Source organism: Spodoptera frugiperda, chromosome 13 (assembly GCF_023101765.2).
Source record: "Spodoptera frugiperda isolate SF20-4 chromosome 13, AGI-APGP_CSIRO_Sfru_2.0, whole genome shotgun sequence".
In the NCBI taxonomy this organism is placed as follows: domain Eukaryota; kingdom Metazoa; phylum Arthropoda; class Insecta; order Lepidoptera; family Noctuidae; genus Spodoptera; species Spodoptera frugiperda.
This window is the reverse complement of record NC_064224.1, coordinates 8866995-8891350: the sequence shown is the minus strand read 5'-3', so window position 1 is coordinate 8891350 and position 24356 is coordinate 8866995. Positions and strand designations below refer to the sequence as shown.

Below are 24356 nucleotides of genomic sequence, written 5' to 3'. Positions count from 1 at the left end.
CTCCGTCCCTCTTGCACTGCTCAGTGATCGAACATTCTGACACAATTGTAATAGCAGACTAAGGCCCCTGGTTTCAATAAAACCTATCATCTGTCTGTAGATTTGTTTCGTTAGGATTTTTTCCTGTGTCGTGGGTGCGTTTACAAACATACAATTTCACATGCACATGACACCCAGATGTGAATCACACAAAGAGTTGCTCCGTGCGGGAATCGAGCCCGCTACCCGTTGCACGGCAGCCAGTTGCCCAGCCACCGCGCCAACCGTGCAGTCATTAGAATTGAAATTTGTTTATTAGAATTGAAATGGACGGCACGGTTGGCCTAGTAGCTATGCAACCGGCTGCTACGCAACGTGTCGCGGTTTCAATTCCCTCACCGAACAATTCTTTGTATGATTTACAAATATTTTTATCCGGGTCAGGATGTCATGTGTATGTGAAATTGTATGTTTGGAAACGCTTCCACGAAATAGAGATCCTAGTGTGGGACAATGTTTTTAAAAAAGAAAAAGAATATTAATAAAAGCTCCATACAAAATATGTCAAAATTCTATCTTTGGTAAGCAAATATACAGGTAGATAGGTTATTGAAACCAGCCTTAGATTATTATACAAATCTATCTTAAAATGGATGAGAAATTTGAAATAAATATCGTTATGTATGTTTGATTTTTAATATAGAAACATGTCGCTTTTCAATAAAATATTATAACGGACATTTGTACCTAGACGTATCAATTACAAATTATTCTACAAGCATTCTATTTATTACGCAACAACTTTAACGAAACCGAGAGTTCAAAATTGCTAAATCTCTATAACCTTAAGCAATTTGAACTTTTCGATTTGAAATTAACCTTTAAAAGCAACAAAAATTGCACACAAACAAATATATCATAGTCATACTAGTAACAAAAATCAAACCCATTTTCATGCTAAAAGAAATAGCATAGGTATCAAAAGCCCGACAAAATCCCGATTATAGAGGACGGGACAATGTCGAACAATCAAACAATATGTGCATATGTTTCTGCCTTTATATGGCAAAGGCTTTCATGTTTTCGATATGTGGCGATTCGGGATTGACCACATCTGAATATAGAGCTGAGCGTATCGATTCCATACCGCAAACCGAATACGATCAAACATTCTTTTTAGGTCAAATTCGTATATATTTGTGATTGTGTGATTCGTTTTCTTGCCAATTTAGTTTTGTTATTATGCAAAGATCGGCTTTTTGGGTCGAATTTGGCTGGTTCGCGTGATAAATTGGGATTGGTGATGTGAATGATCGCTCTTGTCAAAGAGTTTTACAAGTTTAATTTATTATCGATCTTAGAAAGCGTGGATAGGTTACGTGAAAGACATGATACAACATGTGAAAGGGAGAGATGAGATGAAAGACAAATGGAACTAGTATTTAAGCGAAGTCATTTATAAATAGATTCAACATTATAGAAAGAAAGAAAGATCTATTAAAACAATATAATTGATTTGGAAGTTTAATAGGAACATAATTTCAACTTAGACACGTACAAATAGAGAGGATATAAACAAATTTGAGTACTAACATCATAAGAATAAGGTACAAAATGGAGTAAAACAATGATCAGGTACTTACCGCATCTAGAAAGTTATTGTACTTGTGATACTGCGGCCGGTTCCTCTCGCAGAACTGCCGGAACAGCAGCTTGCCTATCGGCTGCTGGTCTACTACGTAGTCGTAACCTACATCTGGAACAAAGAAATGTGATCGTTAATACAATGGACATAGAAGTTAGTTTGCAGTGGAATGAGATAGGTTCATCAGCTCCAAAATTAAAGGGCTCCTCTATCAAGCAGAGTGACGAAAATGAAAAAAAAAAAAAAACAAAACTTAATGTAACACATTGCGGTCGACATAAAAATACCAAGTCTTTAACTCCTATACAGACTCGTTGGTCGAGTGGTCGCTAGTGCGACTGCCGGACGAAGCGTCTCGGGTTCGATTCCCAGGTCGGGCAAAGTATTATTCCGCAATTTTTTCGGTGTTTCCCAAAATTTCCCAGTAGCACCACGGAGTCTGGAATTTTATCCAGTATATGGCAATATGCTCACACCCTATTACATAGAACTTATAACACATGGTAAAAAGCGAGTACAGATTGTATAACGACAACAAATAATTCACTATAAAGCCTGACTCCAAAAAATCCCCTTAAAATGAACAGAATCTCAGTATACCACGAAAGAGTAACACGAGAAAAATTAAGACCCTTCTTCGAATCGATCAGACCAGTACTTGCGTACTAACTTATACTAAGATCTCGAGTTATCATCAACTAGAAACTGAGTACAGTAATCAAATTATCCTCCGGAGGGTTTAGATAATACAAGGCAACATGTCTAAGCATCGCCCGAGGGCCTGTCTGGGAGACTGGGAAGGTCGACCCTAGTACTAGGGACCCTAGACTAAGTTTTTGCGAAATCCATTCAGCCATATCTAGTTGATTGTTCAGTCTCTGTAGGATAGTTGGTACGGATCAAAATTTTTCGTAGATGTAGATACGCATATGTTTTTAAAAATTGAAATAATATGTTTGAAACCGGATTTCAAAATCAAAATTCTAAAATGTAAGTAGTATGTTTATTTATTTAAAAGGGTCTCGCCTAGTCACAGTTTAGTTGTACGTTTCAAAAGTACCTAAGTATTTATGGTTTAATTGGTATCCACACGCCCAGTGCGAAACGAAAAATTTCGATACAATACAATTACGGCACTTATCAGTAGCTTCTCATCTACACTAAACTATATTACTTTACATTTCTAACTCAACAGACGAACGAATTTTAGACACAATCACTCGTTCACCCATCTGTCGCTCACGCTAAACTACTCTACAAAACTTTTTATCAAATTACCACCACCACTCACAACACACCAATATCCTAAAACCAACCAAGACACAATCCCTATTCCGAGCAAAATCGATCACTTCAACTCTAATCCCTTAGTTTATCATGAGATTGCAATATTCTCCTATCTCAAGACTTACCGATCGATTGCTTCCTAATAACTTGGATCCCAAATAGTGATCTGATTAACTGGTTTATTTCTATCTTGGATCCCAAATAGTGATCTGATTAAATAGTTTATTTCTATCTTGGATCTCCAATAGACTGACTAAGAAGAATATTGGTATTGGTTTCATGTTTGCTTTGTAAATTAGTGGTAGGTTAAGTAGCGAGCCTGCCTGATATAACAGGAGTGTTAGGTATTAAGTCTATTTTTGTTGGGAAAATATGGTCGTGTCCTTTCTTGATAGTAATTTATCGCATGAAATGAGTTAATTTTTTTGTTCAGTTAAGTTATTTAATTGATGTTGCAGGAGAAAAGTATTGTTTGAAGATGCTAAGTAAGATTATTTCTTTAGGCCACAAAGTCAATTAGGATGAGCATGCAGGAATGTGTTAACAAAGCGGCATTAGCAAACACCTAATGTTATTAAGAATCAGGGTTAGGAATGATCAGTTGTATTCTAGACTTAAAAAACAGAACAACTTAAGTATAATTGTTATCAAAGCCTACAAGATATTTTAAATGTTCTTTTTGCCTCTTCTTACAATAATACCTTTAACAAATTCAATAAAGTAAAACCCATAACTAAACAACATAAAACAAAAACAAAACACCGAACAACTACAAACGATATCACAAAACTATCGGCAACAGAGATAGATGTAATAAGAAAACACACAAACAAACATACATACATAATGCAGAATGCTTCACAAGTATAGGGGGAAGGGTCCTAACAACAAAAGTAATATCTTGTAGCGTTAGGGAGGACGGAGTTAGGCGCTGAAGGTCTGGGCCGTTATGAAGATTTGTGTTGGCCAAAGAAATTGGAATACATTCTGGCCATAGCGTTTGATTGTCTCTTCCTTATATTGGTTTAGTTTTGAAAGTAATCTTGCTAAGTTGCTAGAAGCTACCGGATTATACTAAGTTGTAAGGACTATGGTGGCAAGATTAATTTTGGATTCATATCCTTTATGCCAAAACACATTTAGCTATCATATTTAACCGGAGCTGCGGTCAATAGCAAGGGTAACCGTGAGTCCGGCTTGAAGCAGGAGTTGGAACAGGGTGATTTTTAGCCAGTAAGAGTCTGACTCTCCTTCTCGTCTCACCCGCGACAGGTGGAGTAATTTGATAACGTTTTCCCCTTCAAAGAAGTCACCATATTTGGCTTTATTTAATTATTAATTTCGCCTATTTGACTACTAGACTTATATTAATGGGACCTATAGTTTCCACTGCTGTTTTAATGAATCCTCCCGATTCAGCCAAAACATGGGACTTGAGTAAGATCATATACGATTGTTTACTTCCAACTTTCAACGTATAGCATCACAAGAGGCAATGACTTCAATCGTGTTTGCTTCTGTTTGTGTTTTCATTTCTAATGAATGTTGAATGTGTTGTTGCTGTTTAGATCTGTAGTATTTAGTTGTTGTTTACAATAATCATAGATGTCATTGTAAACAACAAACATATAGTTCTAATCTTCCCAATCCCCGATTCCCCAACAACACTTAAATCCCTAACTCCTATAAGGCCGCGAACGCACTTCTACGCCTCTAGTGTCTATGGGCGTCAGCGATTGCTTACTATCACGTGATCCGTCAGCTTGTTTACCGGCTTATACCATAAAAAAGTATCTACATCGAACATTGCTAATAAGTCATCTGCAAGTGTTTATAACGTTGATCCGGAGCTGCGGACTACCTAGCGGGTTTACCGGGGCTCTGGTTTGAAAAGCAGGAGTAGGAACGGGGTGGTTTTTAGTCAGTAAGAGTCTGACACTCCCTCTCGCCTCGCCCAAGGCGAGAGAAGACATTGGACGATTTTACTCCCTCAAAAAAAAGTTTTTATGACGTTGTTCTATAGTATTTACGAAGTACACCAACTCAAAGACCACTCAGAGCCCATCTTCACAGTCCAAAACTTCAATCGTCATAAATCCTCATAACAAAAAAGTTAATCTTAAAGCCGAAACAGACATTGTTTTACGAGCGAGTTACCAAGTGAGGTTAGGGAAGGAACGCGGAATAATAAACAATGGTTAGAGGCGCCATCACTTACACTGGCCCAACGTAGCACATCCATCGTGTGATTATCTTCCTTCATCCCGCACTGTATTACGGGGAAAGCTTTGGGATATAAATTAAGAAATGACCAACGGCTGTGGTGTGATATTATTGTTCTTTTTGTTGTGTGAATAACAAGATCATTGTAACTATCTTCTGAAGATTTAAAAACAAGGGAATATACTGTACTTATGCCTACTTCCTCACCAGAGATGTGCTATGTAGCTATGCTAGCTAAGCTGTGAAACTTTAAGACCACTTCCAATGATACTAAGCTATGTAGTTGTGCGAGAGATGTGCTATGAAGATGCAACGTGTCGATATAAAAAAACATACTTTAGCTGAACCCGTTTTTACCTGCGCTATGCTATGTGTAACAATGAATTTGATTGGTGGATGCCAAACGCATCCACAGCAACGTAGCGTAGCACATCTCTGGTGGAAAAGCACCCTTATGCCTAATGCTTCGCCTAACTTAGATAACAAACCAAGCCTCCTTCTCCATCCATAGTTACACCTACTTCACAGGAAAATCTAACATGGCCGCCTGATTGAACAATAAACACGGGAAAACAAACATACAAACACTCATCTTAATATTTCCCGATGAAAATGCTCACAACATTTCTTTTTACGTCTCAATAAATAGACGAACACTTGTACACGTCACTTTACATCAAGCTATACAACCAATATAAACGGACCTTCGAATGCACGGGACGTTCATACAAAGCGAGATCATGATAAAGTAGTTTTGTATAGCTCCATGTGTTGCCGTGCCTACATTGTATATGTATACAAGCGAATATACAAAAGTAATTGTTTCTCCAACAAATATTGAATGAACAAACACCACTTCATTACGATTTTATTAATAAAAAAACTCGTATGAAACTTGCCCTGAAGGACTTGCGTCTTTATGGGAGGAAATTTTCTTCTTTTAACTTCTTTGTGTTCCTTGATTGAAACGTTTGGAGTCCGTAAGTTTACAAAAAATACATCTCATTTATTACCTCTTTATCATCATGAATTTTCTGAAGTTTAAAACAAGATAACATTAATCGTTAGCTACTTGTTTGGGCAATTTGTTGTTTTTGAAATGTCTGTGGTTCCAGGAGGTCTCATATTTTCATATTTTGGTTAACGCCTATGAACGATGGCATATTTAAATATTTCTGTTATCTTTCTATGATTCTAACACTTTCCGGTTAGTTAGGTAATAAGTCTTTGACTGCCAATTGAAAACTGTTGAAGGCAAATCCTCCGCTAACGTCGGTCACCGGTGACCACCGTGGCGTTCAAAGTGTTAAACAGTTACAAAATGTGTATATAGGTAGGTACCTAACTGAGAATCCCACTTTATTCTACAGTAGAGAAATAGATCGACACAGTTTCGAGGAAGCTTTTAGTATTCTACGACCATGTTTCCTTTTCAAAGAACAATCAAATTTATTTCATATAATTGAGTTAAAAATACTTTTTGGAAGTGTGACGTGACGGATTTCTGTACCCTTAGAGTAATCAAACGCATTCGGCCCTCTGATTGGTTGGTGTATTCGAGCTGGCCAATCAGAGCACCGAACGTTCTCTCGTTTCGACTACTTCAAGCGTAAAGCAAACTCATAGTAAGGGTACTGATTCATCAACTGCATGCCAAAAAAGCTTGACGAGGCACCGCACGCCTCCCATCTTTGGCATGCTGTTTTCAACCGTATACTATAGTAATCAAGGTTTATTTTAAATTGATATATTCTCAGTATCTTCACCGCGTCCGCCAATGTGCGCTGGGCCTTAGTTGGTTCTTTTGTTTGCGTAAGAGGTGATGCACAAAGACAGACAGAACTAATTTGTATAATGTTAATTTGTAATTCCCCTTATCTAAAGATATTATAAACCTCGTCATTTAAGTATCGAGATTAGTTTACCTGACTAGATCCTATTGATGTTTTTGATTGTTGTTAAGTATTGGGATTAAGACAATGGTCGCGTTATAATCTTAGATTTTAACAGAAAGACGTTTACTATCCATCTTGTTTAGACGTCGCCATTAAAACGGGAAAATTGCTTTTACAAACCGATTAAAGTTATTTATGATAGAATGTAGAGAAACTAGTAAAAATTACGCTATGTATAGGATAGTCGGTCTCTGATTTTCAACTAGGCTATTCTGTAACTTTCAATTCGAAAGATCGAAGTGAATATTTTATTTCGCAATTTTAATTTTATTTTTAACAGACTTCAAAACAAGTAAGTTCTTAGTTTAACTTGTATACAAACATACATACACACATGTTTTTGGGTGATAATCTCGCGTTTGGTTGAACCAATTTTGAAGTGGTTTTCAGGATAGTATTTTTCAGACTTAGGAAAAATTTTGAGGTATAATATCCGACTTAAAAAATTGACGTTCCAACTTCAACTTTCTTTAAAAAGTTTTATCTAGCAAGTTCACCACTTTCATATAATATTATTTCAGTATCGAAAACTGCTTGATAGTAACAAACCTCTTATGTTTTCAGTTTATTACGTCCCGTCCTATCTCTGTCGATGGGACGAACCTCACGGGCCGGACCTTAGGAAAAACACTTACCCCAGAGACTGTAATCAGCTTTTTCCAAACCAGAAATAAAACCTAAGGCCCCAGTATTTCGGTTGATCCTGGACTTAGTTACCGGGCGCGTCGTAAAAACAGTTGTTTATATTCTAGCTAGTAGTATTAATTGAAACTGTATTATCTCTGTTTATTTTACAAAGGTTACTAGCGACCCGCCCCAGCTTCGCATGGGTGCAATGGTGATATACTATGCATGTATTATACATATAAAACTTCCTCTTGAATCACTCTATCTTTTAAAAAAAACCGCATCAAAATCCATTGCGCAGTTTTAAAGATTTAAGCATACAAAGGGACATAGGGACAGAGAAAGCGACTTTGATTTATACTATTGGTAATCATGGGTTCTTGGCTATGTGCTCCTGGTTGGGTAAACTATAGCGAGCTTTTCAGTTTTTGAAAATAATCAATGTCGTTTAGGAAGGTAACGGGGGTCGCTATATCAGTAGACTCATTCCTTGTTCGTTTCTTTAAGTCTTCTAATGTTGGTTTACCATGGTAACTTTGGTAACATATAGAAAATATAACGCGCATTGGCTGTCTTTCCTGTCTAAGGATTTTATAATAGGACAGTAGTTACATACTCCAATAATAAACACTTTAAACATCCCCACGTGTCAGAACAACATTCATAGATAGCGCCACCGTAGCTTTAGGGGCAAACTTTACGAGCGAAGCAAGGGGGCGGCTATATAAAAGACATTTAATTAAAACTACATACATATGTAATTTCAACTGGTCAACTCCATCAGTTTAATGAAATTGTCATTTCATTACGTTTTTCCTCCGGTCGGTACTCCTGGGCACTGAGCATAGAAATAGCTTATAAATAAGTGAATAATTTTATGCTCGAGGTTTTCTGTATTGGTGGAAAGTGTTTTGTTTTCGGTTTGTTCATAATAAGAAAATTTCAAGGGTTAATTTTAAGACGTCCAATATAATAGAGTTTGAAGTCACAATTCTTTTTCAAGAGCAGCATTCAATTAATATAATAATTCATTCTTAAGTATGACAAATCATCACATTTGGGCATGTTGGGCATTGCTGGGCAACCGGCTGCTGCGCGACGTATTATTACCTACGGTTAGATTCCCGCACGGAGCAACTCTATGTGATCCACAAATTCTAGTTTCGGGGCCTGGAAGTCAATGTGTATGCGAACTTGTATGTTTGTAATCGGACCCACGAAACAAGATAAAATCCTAGGACTAGGTTCTTCCACAGATGGGGCCCAGTAGGGCAGATGCCTGATCCGGAGCTGCAGACTACCTAGCGGGTTTACCGGGGCTCCGGCTCGAAAAGCAGGAGTAGGAGCGGGGTGGTTTTTTGTCAGTAACAGTCTGACAATCCCTCCTGCTTCGCCCAAGGCGGGAGAATTCTTTGTTTTAACCCAAGTTTTTTATGGAATCATGGAGTTCAATGGTAGCTATTCCATTCCATCGTAAGACTGGCTTCTATTTTGTCGAGTCTCCTGCTTTATCCATTCCAGATTCCGAATTCAAGCAAAACTAACATTCAATTCGTGTAATCAACAGCAACATCAAATATTTGACCAAACATTGGATCCCTTTGTCAAAGTTAACCCCATTAGATTTACTGTCATACACACGGAAACCGGCCAGCGGTCGGCGGTGGACTCGTGGGTATTAATTAATTACATCTAATTGATATCAATTGCAAAGGCACTCCGCCCCTCACCAATTACCTTACATACAAAGGGCTATTTACAATTCTAATGTATTTATTTATTGACCAACCTAGTTTTTTGCACGCGAATATGTGAATATGTGGTGAAGGTATGGGTTATGTCTTTGGTTGTGTAGTGCTTATTATAATATTATGATGGGACCTACTATCTTCTACTCTCCAGGTTCAAGGTGCTGTTCCATCAAAGACATGCTATGTAGCTATGCTACGAAGATATAATAGCTAAGCTGTGAAACTATGTGACCGTTTCCACCGATACTGAGCTATGTAGCTGTGCGAGGAAGATGTGCAGCTCGAGTATGCAATGTATCGATAGTAAGAAAACCATCCATAGCACGCATCTTTCGATATAAAAACATAGCTTAGCTGAGTTCGTTTCTCTTGCAGAAAATAATAAAAGCATCCGAAGCACATTGTGCGTTTTTATCTCATGTCAAATCAAATTTAGTCGTTTAGTCAGATAGCATTCAGACTAGCCGTAAATCATTCTCTAAATATCCCAAATTAATTAAATGCAAAATCTTGACGACACGAAACGAATAAACTTTCTATCTTTATTATAATACCTAAATAAACGTTTAATGAGTCTATAAATGAAGTATTTAATTAGCGTTTAATGGCATTATTACACGTCGTGCAATTCTATTAAGATTTGTAATTACGTGGCGCGCAAACTGGTTGGTGAAGGGGGTATCGTGCAAGTTAATTTAGGGTTAAGTTAAATGAGATAAATCGGAACCACGATATGAAATGAAGTTATAATTATTATATTTATTTCTGTAAATAGACTTATTTTAAGTTATAAGCCGGTAAACGGGCAGACAAATCACCTGATGGTAAGCAATCGCTGCCTCCCATTGACACCTATATGGACTAGCAATAAAATTAGTTTCATATCACATCATCATCAGCTTATAAGTGGCCACTGCTGGTCACGGAGAAAGTTTGAGCATTGATCACCACGCTTGCTAAATTCGGGTTGGCGATTTTAAACTTATAATAAGACATTATAAGCCCAGGTTTCCTCGTGATTTTTTTCCTTCACCGTTTGTCAGTAGCGTCCAAATAATCTAAGAAACTACATATAACTGGTTGGTTTCGAAACCACACACTCCCATCATTTAGTATGTTTCACGAAAGTTATAATAAAACAGTTTAAAAAGCCTTCCTTTATATCTTTAAAGCTTAGATAAGTGCTTATTATAACTTTATCCTTACATAACATTAATGAGGTTAACAAAGTAGGTATACCCTATAGATATGACCAGATTTTGAACCTTATTTCACCCTATTAGAGTTCATTATAACTAGAATAGATTACTTCATCTCCACAGCGCTACAGGGGGTCGTGATCTTTAATCAAAATACGATTGACATTTACTTACGAAATATCATATTATGATGAGATCAATAACATGATTACATCAGTGATTATAGGAATGGAATTGCAAAGTATTGGAGGAATACTATCCGAAATTCCTATTTAAACTACTAATCCTGTCTCCTGTCGTACTAATATATTGTGTATAGTGTGTTTTCTATGTCTATGGGGATGTCATGTTGCCCCGGAGTTTTAAGACGATCATACTCGAACCTTCTTCATATGAGAAAAGGCCTTTGGTCAGCAGTGGCCACTTATAGGTTGTTAATGATGATGATGTGTTAGAAAACGTTCCATCCTGCCACCAGCTCCCTAACTACAACGCACTTGTAACTCGTCTAGAATCGCTAGAGTCCATGGGCGGCCCTAATTGCTTACCATCAGGTGATCCGTATGCTTGTTAACGGACATACTCCATAGAAAAACTGGAGAATGGATTTAAATACAAAATTCAAGGGAAACAAAAGAATTTAAACTAAACAACCTTTATTGGAGAACCAGAAAGTTTCTTTTATCAATAATTCTGTTCTGTTCTTCAATCGTCCTTGTTGCTTTTAGTAAACGCTTTTACAGTAATATCTCGTCTCAGGATATTTTATTGAAGCCAGCTAGTATCGATATCGGCCATTTTACTGCCAATTGAGCTGAATTGACACTGTTTTTTCTTTATAGTTTAAACAGCCTGTTAGAATATTTTTACAAATTCTTTTTGCATATCTTTTTTATTTTATTTTATAACATTGTTTGACTATCGGATATCCATTTAGTTGATTTTGTTTTTATATTATTTTGTAGAAACGTTTTGTTTTCTCACAGCATCAACTTGTATGTATATGTAAGCTTTTATGTAATTAATCCCATAAAATAAAAGGCGGGCAAGTTTCTAGATGTAATATTTTACTATTTTAAAGCGTAATCATTCTTTGCCCTCCTCAAATTAACCTTAAATGAAATGTTATTGAAATAAAGTTTTAATAACGATAATTAAAACCCAACGAAGCAATTTGAAATCGTTGAAAAATAAACACGAAATAAATAAAAGTTAATTTCGCTTGCTTTATTTACTTTAATAACGAAATACAACATCAAATATTATTGCTTATTAAAGACTAAACACTAATAATAACTAACACAAAAAAAAACGTTCAAGAGATTTCTACGAAACTCATTTTTGCCGAGGTAGAAAGAAACTAGAAACGCGATATTTTCCGCACTCCAATATTTATTTCCCTTACCTTCACATATGAGAGAAACCAAGATTTTCTCCAAGAAATAAGGAACACATCCTTGAACGAGGTGCCCTACAAGTGTTCTTACGGCGAAAATCTTTGGACGTAGGTACCTTGCGAGTTGCGCGACGCCATGTTTTATTTCGTGTAGTAATATGACGACCAGTATTTCTACACAATATATTTTATTCTCTGATTTACAATAGACATTTATATGTTTTGTCTTGATTTTTCATCCGACTGTAGGAAGGGTGTTGTATTTTATTCAAGCCCTTGATTGTTCACATATGCAAGAGATTCTTCAAGGATTAAAATGCGAACAAAATCTTTAGATCGGTCTACAATGAAATCAAAAACTACTGAATATATTATAATAATTTAGTCTGCAGACAATACAGACACGCATTATTGAGCGATTTATACCTTGCTAATGACTAATTGACACAAGTCGAAAACTATTTCTCGCTGATATCATTGAACATAACCACTGCTGTTTTTAATCCTCCAAGTTAAAGATATCATTGAAAAAGACAAAATATACATATTAAATCCAAAAAGATATCACATAAAATAATTATCCTGTCTCTAGGAGCCAAACTTACACCTAGAATTTAATCGACAAAAATATACCAAAATGACTGGAAACAGTAGCAATAAATTTACGATAATTCCATGTAACATTAGCGAAACATTTACTGGTATTTAAACGTTCAAGCGTTCGGTTAGCGTTTAGCGCTAGAACGAGCAGAAAATGAAAGAATTTCACAGTCTAGCAAATAAAACAGAATTCAATTTCAATAGAACGTACTGTACGAGACGAATCTTTGATCCGAGATTAAAATTGCCTCAGCATTGGGATTTGAATGAGGATTTCTGATTTGCATGGTTTGATAGGTCGTCTGATGTCCCATTTGTTGTAGATTAAGAAATTAGTTGGTCTTTTACTTATTATTACTGAGCAATATATTGATAGTCGTGGAGTTATGTATATTATGTTTTATTTAAAAACACCATCTTTAGGGAGCTTTTCAACTAGAGATGTGCTATGTAGCTAAGCTACGAAGATGTAATAGCTGAGCTGTGAAACTATGTGACCATTTCCATATCTAGCTGTGCGAGGAAGATGCGCAGCTCGAGCATGCGATGTATCTATAGTAAGGAAGCCATCTATAGCACACATCTTTCCATATAAAAACATAGCTTAGCTATGCAAGAAGAGTTGAAGATCGAGCTCAACTGAGCGGTATTGTTTAGGCTTATATGTTATAGTTATAGTATATTCCAAACAGGTTGCTGATGAATGATTTCATTGATGTGCTATAAATGGATTGTCATCAAACATGGGATGACTAAAACGAGAATAATTACACTTTTCTTTTACTACGTTAATTACACCAACTTCACACAGGTTAATGAACTTTCAAAACATTATAACCGACAACTTCTTGTAAATTTTGATAGCAAAAGCTTAGTAAGAAAACAGTGGAGGAAACTTTGGGCATAACATTACATGTACCTACTCGTTGTTAGTGAATTAACATAAGGATAATGAGGAAAACTTAACTAATGAGAAGTCAACGACCTTTTTACTCCAAGATTGTTTTTTTTTTTGAGATAGGAGACCTATAAGCAGGCGAATCACGTAAAGGTAAGTAAGATGAGCGCTGTTCATGGACATTTGCAATACCAGAGGAGTCAATAGGGCGTTGTCGGTCTTTGGGGGGAGCAAAGGCTTTCGGGAACATCATTCGGCGAAATCGCCAGCATTGTTTCACTTCATGTCAGTTTTCAGTGAAGTCGTCGCTATAGCCGTATTACTAAGGTAGTACTGGCCCATCACCGAAGGGCGATGGGCAAAATTGTAGTTTTGAGACGTACTTTATTGTACCGTGGTCTTTGCTATAGATCCAGGTTCTGATTGAGCACGTGTGATATCCATACGAAAAATATCATTGATTCAATAGGGATGACGACATTGATGACGGGGTATGAAAATTAAAAATCAATTTAGACCGTCAATTAGGTAATGAAAATTTATATTCAGATAAAAAGAATCAAAGTTTAGAGTTTGGGAGTGAGAGCAAATAGTCATACATACATCAATCAATAAATCTACAAGACGGACATAAACATAAAAATTAATCATCTCTCCTATCCTATTGTACTTTATAAGTATGGATGGACAGATGACGTAGACAAACATTTTCTTTGTAAAAGCTATAGAAATCAAGACGTATACCTGTCATTGCTGTGCTATTTTTCCTGTAACTTTTACAAGTACGTCAAGAGTTATAAATTGTTTGAATACAATGGTTACTGCTAATGGTCGTGTTACACCTGTTTCGTTACTAACGAACTTCTTGAGGAAGGAAAATAGGTATATAACATTACTGTCATTATTATTCACATATTCACCAACGGGACACACGGGGGCACGATTGTTGTAACACTTTTTAACCAATTTATGTTGATACTACCTCAGTCAATCAGTCAAAATCATTTATTAAAAACTAGCTTAAGTACCTGTTTTACTCCAGACCATAATTTACCCCTGTTATAAATTGTGGGAGAGCCATGCTTCGGCACAAATGGGCCGGCTCGACCGGAGTGATACCACGGCCTCACAGAAAACCGACGTGAAACAACGCTTGCGTTGTATTTCGTTGTGTGAGTGAGGTTACCGGAGGCCCAATTCCCCTCTTCCCAATCTTCCCCATCCCCGATTCCCGAACAACAACCCTTAAATTCCTAACTCCCAAAAAGCCGGCAACGCACTTGTAACGCCTCTGGTGTTTCAAGTGTCCATGGGCGGCGGCGATTGCTTACCATCAGGTAATACGTCTGCTCGATTACCGGCTTATATCATAAAAAAAATACTACCTCAGTCAATCAGTCAAAATCATTTATTAAAAACTAGCTTAAATGTTTACCTCCAGACCATAATTTACCCCTGTTATAAATTTAATCTCGATCCCCTCAGCCGTTTTGACGTGATTGAGCAACAAACATACATGTAAACTTTTAATGAGAGCAGATTACTTTACATATATATAGCAATCTCGTACCAAGGGTAGTGCACATAGACATCTTATTGCCAACTACAGACTAGTTGTCACGACCAAAACTTGCCCCTAAATATAGCTCTTAATTTTAGTTCCAAATTAGACCTTATTCTAAGTAACATTAGGGGTTGCGATAGGACTGATAAGTAGGTAATTTAAAACGAGGACATTCGCAGAAGGGAACTCATTCCAGCTACAGTTCTCTGTACTCTACTGTACCATTAAAATTTGAAATATTCTTCCTAGTTTACGAGAAATGAGGGATTCATATTAAAACTGCGTGAAACTACAATTAATATTAAAGTAAATTAATTTGTAAAATGAAATATTTAGGGTTTATCTTAGACCTATATCAATAAATAGTAGAATAACTCAATATAGACCTTATTTAGTAGATAAAACATAACTGTTTAAAACAAGTCTCGTACAGAAAGACCACAAACTACAAAGGACCACTTTTTAATTGGATTTCAGGACCATTTTATAATTAAATCTTTGAAGTATTTTTATTTCAATTCAAAAGTATTTTCCTATCCGTTTTGATATAGTACAGTTTTATTTAAACTAGACTGAAAACTATAGGACATAAAAAATTGACCTCTCCCTACTCTCGACCATCTAACTATCCACACCCAGACTTTTTAACTTCTATTCACAAACGTCCTTTCCAAAAAACCTTTAGAAATAATATCTCAATCAGTATTCCAGTGAAATTTCATCATTTTTATGACATAAACGATTTATATTAGACATCAAGGACCGAAATGAAAATCAGATTTCTTATTCAGCGTCCATTAAGGTTCGTAAAGAGATTACCAAAACTTGTTTAAAGATCAGACAGAACCAGAGCTCCTGGTATTTGTTTCTTCTAAATTAACTATGAAATAAAGATGTATCTTGATTTTGTTTAGTTTCTATGGTTTCTAGTTAAACGGTAATGAAATGTGGAAGACAGTTTTCGAAGCATAAGGATACAAACATCACCTTTTATAGGTACTCAAATGGAAATATCGTCCGTGAAAACAATAGAAAACTCTTCTACGGTTGCAATCGATCCATCAGCAAGCTTAGTATGCAACATGTTATAGCAACGAGTCCATAGATTAGATGACAAACCTTCTAAAATATAATAAATATATAACATCCCCGGGAAACTCATGCATCCCTTTTTTACATTAACGATGTAATCACAAAAAATAACGACACAACCTCCTCCAAAAATGTCTTCAAACAAACAATCCTAACAAACTACAATTAAAATCGAAAGAGAAATAAGATAACGAAGTCCAATTACGAAAACGGAAAAGTTTTTAGTGAGTATCAAACAAAACTTATTCCTGATACCGTCTTCGAAAATTGGTTCCCGAGGAAAATTGGAAAGGACTATAGCCCGAGGGGAATTCCGAATGTGTCCGAAATCAGCCGAAGTCTACATAACTCGGAATATAAACGGTGAAAGCAAGGATCGCAATAAAAATAAAGGCATCAGAGAAAAGCGGATTTATTCGAATCTCAGGCTTACAAGTAAACTAGAAAAATATTTATCACAGACTCGACGAAAAACAGGAGAATGCTTGAGTATAAATAAGACGTAGATACGTAGGTACCGGCCGAGGGATTGTGACATGAGCCGAAAATTCGCTGACCTGACGGAAATAGATTCAAAGTTAGCGAAGATTTATTGTTGTCAGTTCAGCTTAGGTCATCTTCGTGTCTACATTCACAAACATTATTGTGCTAGCTCGAGCCAGAAGATTCACCGTGTTTTTACGAACAATAAATTGTAGCTTGTACGATAGAATTTCATCAGATATGTTTACATTCTGAAATGCCACAAACAGTTTAGCTTTGAAAAGTGATTGACAGTACATATCGAGATGTCGATTGAATATGATTCAAAACCAAAACACAATATTGACGGCAGAAATATAAAACCTAGAAGAAACATCAGATACACATTTACTGACTATTGGAAATGCTAAATTCACAGCCGATTTCACAAAGCTAGTCCTATTCATACTTGTTGGTTCTTTGTCTCGTCCAGTGGTTCCCAACTGATGGTCGGCAAAGGGGACTATATGGTCCGCAAAATGAATAAAAAAAACAAGATTAACAACAATACTAGCTAAAGTTAAAGCTCGAATTTAACTTATGTCAAAAGAGCTGAGCTGAGAGGATCAACTGATTTCAATAATCAAGAAGTTACTATTTAATGAAGCTGAAGCCCACAACTCTAGTGAAAATGTGTCAAAAGTGGTCCCAAACCAAACAAAAATGCTACAAAAGTGGTCCTTGATTAAGAAAAGGTTGCAAGCTCCTGCTGTAGCGGGTCGATATGCGCGCCATCTATCACGCTCGACATCAAACACGGGTAACAATGTGTATACAGCCACGTTTAACGCTACAGCTGACGTCGGGATAAGACGTATGTAGGTTATATTTTTATATAACTAGTTTTCTACGTACAGAAATACAGGCTCGGTCCCTGGTGGAAAGAGTAAACCATTTTTGCGTTCAGCCCCAAATAGGGATATGTAAAATATAGGGAATGTAATATTAAAATGTATGTTCTTTGCAGATGAAGGAATATGTACCTTATGTGATAGAGTAAGGATGTGTATTATGGGACAGTACATTTATTTGAGTAGATAATTGTGTCATTAGTCTAATTGTAACCAGGAAACGATCGTATTGCTCAATAGTCGTTCCAATTTCTCTGATTTCTGGGAATCCATTTACCCTGACACGCCAAATAATAGACCTACATCTATTCTTCTGTGCATTAAACAACGGACCGTATAATAGACATATTAAGTCTCAATTATGTATGACTAAGATTTCAGAGCAAGTAAAGATCTATTCTATAAAATAACAACGAAATTAGGCCATAACCGACGACCCAATTTCTTTTTTCCTTCCTATTAACATTTGAATCTAATTCTTTAGACATAAAAAACAAAATTAACTCTTAAAACAACACCAATAAAGTCTTTATTACAGTAAAAACAAAACTACAATTTCAAGTACCTCATCATTTCTTTCTGGTTCGAAGATGTCGTGTGTGAAAACAATAAAAACTTTTCCCATAGTTGGTCGTTACGAAAGCTAATAAAAATATCAAAAACTTTATAAATTAGACGACAAAATAGTTTTGTTTTCGACGGTAAATAAGACTTAGATTAATTTAATATTTTATTATGGTGACAATTGCGATTTCCCTTAATTGTATAGGTTAATATAATTTAGATCTTAAATAGAAATCTCGAGTCTTTTTGTATCATATTTCATAAATACGGCAACTGTTTTCTCACGCTTCCAACAAATAAATTATTAAATCATATTTTTACAATATTCTAAATCTATCATGGCGCCACTATAGATTTTAGCTGACTGGAATTCGAAGAGGTAATTTCCATGTCCTCCAATATTAATGCGACAAATATGTAGCGGGTTAGTCCCATGAATATAACATGAAGAAACAGGTAAACCTTCAACGGATCTCACCTGAGACTTTAAATCAATACTTGCACGACAAACTTATCAAGATTGACATTATCAAAGTTAAGCATAGCTACGAGAGACTAATTAAAGGACAGAGAATTGAGAAAACTATAAGAACAAATTAACACTTTCATCATATTACATGGGACAAATAAAAAAATGGTGAATTTGTTTCATTGTTTAAATATTTTCCAGTGGCTTCATCCGTGTTCCCGTGGGATAAAAAGCCTTATCACCCAAATCAGCTCATACCCTGTCTGTATATCTATTTTCATCAAAACCTATTCAGTAGTTTCAGAGTGATTGAGGGACAAACATCCAAATGTGATGGTTGGCAAACAAACAGACGGATTACCTGATTAAATCACCTTCGATTAAGGACATGATACAACCAACACCAAACGAGTTACAAGTGTTCAACCTTTAGGGGAATTGGTGAATGGGGATTATACAGATTGGGTATATATGCACTTCGGTCTATCCCTTGGCGTGAACCTATGATAGGGACAAAATATCCCTTATTTCCTAATACTTTAAGTCTACATTCAGTTATAACATAGAACGAGCATTGGTTAATAAAGAGGACATAACTACTATCAGTTAACTGCTCAAGCAATTAAGTTAGCGGGTTAATGATGCAACTAAATTTTAAACGGCAGTCTGTGGAATCTTCAATTCATCTTTAACACATACACAAATTCTCATAGACACACTTGTGCAGTATGAAAATCATATTGCATTTGCAAATTATGTGGTTATCATTAAGGAATTTTAATCGTAAATCGCATGACATTTCACTTAAAGTGGTAACAAATCCTGAATCTTTCATGGCATTACACTTTCTATTGATAAGATCTAATATGTGTTTAACAAAAAAAGGCTACCACTTCTCACACACACGCAACTTATCCCCGAAGGGATAAGCAGAGGTGCACATTACGGCACGTAATGCCGTTATACAATGTACATTGTACACCCACTTTTCACCATTTGTGTTATAATTCTACTACTGAGAAATTTTCGAAAAACCGAATAAAGCCCAATAATACTTTGCCTGACCCGGGAATCAAACCAGAGACCCTTTGTCCGGCAGCCGCATTTGCGACCACTCAACCGACGAGGCAGTCAACCACTTCTATCACCATTTAAAAAATATAACAAATGTTGTTTACAAAATTCTATGTATACTTATACGAAACGGCACTCTGTTGATGGTGTTTGAAAAATCTGTCATAATTCATCAACTTCCACGGCAAGTATTATGTAAACAAATTTCCGAGAAAAAGGGTACTCCTACGAGGAACGCTCGAAAATAATGTTCCTCACAAGACGTTACTGTAATATAACATTACACACCTGTTCCTGACAGGATTGTGAAACTCTGTTCAACAAAAAATTTGATAAGTAAAACAAAAGCCAATGATATCTAATACAAGTCTAGATATGAAAACTAACTGCATCGAAAGCAAAAGAAAGAAAAAAAGAGCGCACAACTTAAAACATCTCTAATAAAGAGAGAAATTAAACACCCTTATTTATTTATGTATGTATCACTAGCTTCTGTCAGTCTCCAGCCCGCGGTCTCATAGGATAAAAAGTGTGCTACTTATATGTCGTTCTAGACCATAATCTACCTCTGTTCCAAATTTCATCTCGATCCCTTCAGCTGTTTTGACGTGAAAGAGTAACAAACAAAATAACATACAAACTTTCGCATTTAAATATTAAGTAGGATAAGAGACAAAATTACAGCTCAAAAGACCACATCACTGCACACTATTAAACACGCTTCTAAACAATTGTGACTCAAAGGACCAGAAATATAAATAAGTAAGAACAAGAACGTTAACAAACGCAACATAAAAATAAGAAGTAACAAAACAGCAGTCGCAAATCAATTTATCTACATCACATAGTTATTCGAGACGCGCACAATGGGGGACCAAGCCACAAGATGCGCGATAATCTAATGACTTACCTAATTTGGTGAAACGACGGTTAAGGAGTGGAAAACTCACTGTTTTACGAAGAATTTGTTAGGTAGATGGTGAAATAGAATTGATTATGTGCCTATTTTTCTTGCTATTTTGGATTAAATGGATAGAAATAAACAATAATTATAGTCTATTTCTTATTTTTCTATGGGTCCCGATACTACTCCACGGAAAACCCAATATAATACGAATAAAATTATTTGGTCCTAATATACTTATATTAAATTCTCTATACCATTTCAATAACCAAAACAGAATCCCAGATTATAATATCTAATGGATAACATAGATGGTCTGTGTACATACATATATCATAGACCAATTAATCGTCAGAACTAAGTCTACGTCTTTTAATCATGATCCTTCTAGTTAGGCACAGAACATTACAGCAAAAGGAATCGAAACCAAGTACGATAACGAAGCAGTTTGAAAATAACACGCTTACATCTCACAAGTACGCGCAAAAGTTATAAACGACACGTAAAATACTATAAATTCTTACAGCGCCAATAACTCGTGGCAGGGAAACGCAAAATAATGACCGCATTCACCAAGTTATTGCTCCACAGACGTCACAGGTGGTCGGGCCGATTATTTTACACTTCCATATTTTTGGGAGATGACAAATATTCATTCGATTAAGCACTTTCGGAAGGATAAAACGTAAATGCGCGCCATCATATCCCTCTTCATAAAATTAAACAGCGTTCAGCTACAGAGTTGGCCTTCAACATTGTAATTGGCATAAAACACTCAATCGAGTAATAAACGAAGTTTATTGAGGAAACTTACTATTCACTAGTTATTGAAGATAAACCAACTATTAAAGTAACGTTCATTCATTTTTATCTCGGCAAGAATCTGCGAATAATGAAGAAAGCCTTTTAGTCCACCACTCAAGGATCTTTGATAAGCACAAAACGACCTAATCTGGGCATCTTAAAATTTCGAAATTTTGCTTGAATAAACTCAAGAGATTCTGGTCAAGTTTCCTCCTTAGTGAAGATTTATATAAAATAGCGGGATGTCGTTGTACTTTGTTGTAACGCGTGGAGCTAACTTCGGCATGATATTTGACTTTTAAATAAAGTTGTTACAAATGCTAAAGCACTGGATGCGGAGCTTGAAATATTTAATTATATAATTTTATAGTTACTTTACGTTATTGCAATGTACGAAACAATATTTTAAAGAAAGAAAATCGAGATGACGGCAACCTTCCGCTGCACTTCACTCCTCTATACCACCGCACAAGGACCTCAAGTGATATCGACCTGGCGTCTTAGAAAGTATTGCAAAATATTACGTATTAAGATATGAATAGTGATGTTTTCGGCTTAACAGGATACTACAACTTTCCGACATAGGAATGAACTGTTTGCTATAAAAATAAAGTGTAAGGGAAAGGAAGAAAACGGAACAAACTATTATCATGTGAATAAGAAAAGTGAGGAAAGTTTATCGATCGAGTTTATTGGTTTACTGGGAAGACAGTAAGACACGCAGTCACACGTACCTATAAAAGAAAGCTCGACGGAATATTATATGGGGAACGTGGTCCTTACGTCCGCATCGCTTGCATTTTACTAGGGGTCAATGGGAGGTCAGACCTCAGTAGAAGAGTTTTAAGGACCGGTAATTATGGTGATGAAGAATACTCGTGATGAACATCGACTAGCCGAAGCAAGACTTTATGTCGCAGATCAAGTTTTTACGCAGATACAATGTGTTGATTTACGATACTTGCCTTGCACATATTGTTCGACACAAATACATTTCGAATGTAAATTCGCGTCCGTCTGTCTGACGGAGTGTGTGGACGGTAATAAAATAGCATTCAAACATTTTGAAAGTCGTAACAACTTTGTGATTACCCAATTACCTTACATTTCATAACATCCGATGTTTGATGGACTTCTATACTATTTCTGTTTCTTACATCAGTGGATAACGCGGAACTCGAGAGGTACGGAGTAAGCCGTGAGCTAATAACCGTGAAGGAGGAGCCATTGACGGCAGGCGGCAATATGGAAAACGTTGTCAACAACAAACAACCTTTATAGTAAGGGTGTAAGCATCTCCTGTTCCATCCATCATTGACTCCATCCATCGCTTTGTGCCAAGCGAGATCGAGGTCAATAACGGACCCTTGGAGGGGAAAAAATAATAAAAGTAAAACATGTCAAAGCTAACTTGACCTATATTCGAAGAGCTAGCCCATATGATAAGTAAACAAGAAAATATTGAAGACCGACGAAATCAGAATCGCTATTTGCAGTAGAGTTTATGTTACAAGAAGATAATACCGCACATACCATCGTTGACTCTAGAAATATTTAGATGTTGCTGAATGTTAGTAAGACTGTGACGAATTACCTTTAGTTGAATGGTGTTGCCACAACCTATAACATTCCAAGATTCCAATGAAAGGTCTCAGCACGCTCTTGGGAGTTAAATGGCACTAAAAACATAGTACACAAAAGAAAGTTCTTTTTACAACAATGGTTGCGACTTGTCTAGAAATGTTGCAATTCTAATTAGTAAACTAAAGGAGAGTTCGTTTAGTAAATGTATGGTAAACAACAGTCTTCATTAGTATTGAATTATGGAAGGCAGCATGTTTAACCTCTGAACATTTTAATTAATCGGTCTTAGGAGCCGTCTGTCGGTATCTCTTTTGATAAATTACATTACATCAACTACCGTATCTCAAAATAATTAAGACGTTGATTCTAGGAACCATTTTCTAGTCCGCACATCTTCCCAAACATGTTTCTGTTCTCATCAAATATCTAGTCCTATGTCCAACATCTACGGACCATTTATCCTTAGAATAAATACATCAGTCAATCTATACAAATCTTGCAAACAAAAAGCAAACCTTTTTGGTCCTGTAGGCGCGACCATTTCTCTTACTGTAGGCATCCGTTTTAACTACATATTACTTTTATTGTCCTATCTCGGAGTCAGGACAAGTCCTTCCTATTGCCCAAACCTTCTAGAGCACTTACATTCGAATTTATAGACCATTTAGGCGCAGATATTTTCCGGATCAAGTAAAAGTCGATTTGGTTCAATTTATTAGTTCATTTGGCGTCCTTAACTATCGTTTAATTGGTGGTCAAGGTTAAATGGTTGCTGCGGTCAAGTGTTGGATGGGTAACGATCATAAAAATATACGAGATACTTGTGTGAAACCGAGAGCACTTTTATAGGATTAATAATATTCTTGTTGACGCTTAGTTTTGGTGTACCTGCTATGTAAGAGGTAAGAGGAAATGTCGCCTTTATCTAGCTGTCAAGACGACGTGAAAAAATGTTGTTTTGAACAAGTACATATCACTTATCCAGATATCACTCGCGACGTGTATGATCATCACAGTCAAACTGAAGTTATATCGACATTACTGACTCATAAGGACATTAAAGACGAATAGCTAAATAAAATGAACAAAAAAGAATTGATAAGACGTAAATATTTTGCGTCACCAAAGTTCAAGGTTCGGCTTAGTTAATGCGAAGTCAATCTAATCGCGCAAAAGTAGAAAAACTAATAAGATTTCCAGAAATTATCTTCGCAAGAATACATCTCGAAATGAAGGTTTAAAACCAAAACCTCTGAGGCTTTTCCAAGCCTTGAGAGCTTTGTAGGATTAAGCGTAATCTACGAAGCATTAATTAATTTTACGAAATGTTATATATATGCCCGATATGGCTTCTTTATATCTGTCAAA

General features: G+C 36.1%; 1 protein-coding gene across 3 annotated transcripts in view; it reads right to left on the bottom strand.

The window, feature by feature from the left end:
• LOC118270229 (G protein-coupled receptor kinase 2) overlaps positions 1 to 24356 on the bottom strand; it is an 88333-nt gene that overhangs the window by 19898 nt on the left and 44079 nt on the right. For all 3 annotated transcript variants that reach the window (XM_050697970.1, XM_050697971.1, XM_050697972.1), the window contains exon 3: positions 1623 to 1735. In XM_050697970.1, the coding sequence (XP_050553927.1) occupies positions 1623 to 1735 (113 nt within the window). The remainder of the gene's footprint in view (positions 1 to 1622; positions 1736 to 24356) is intronic.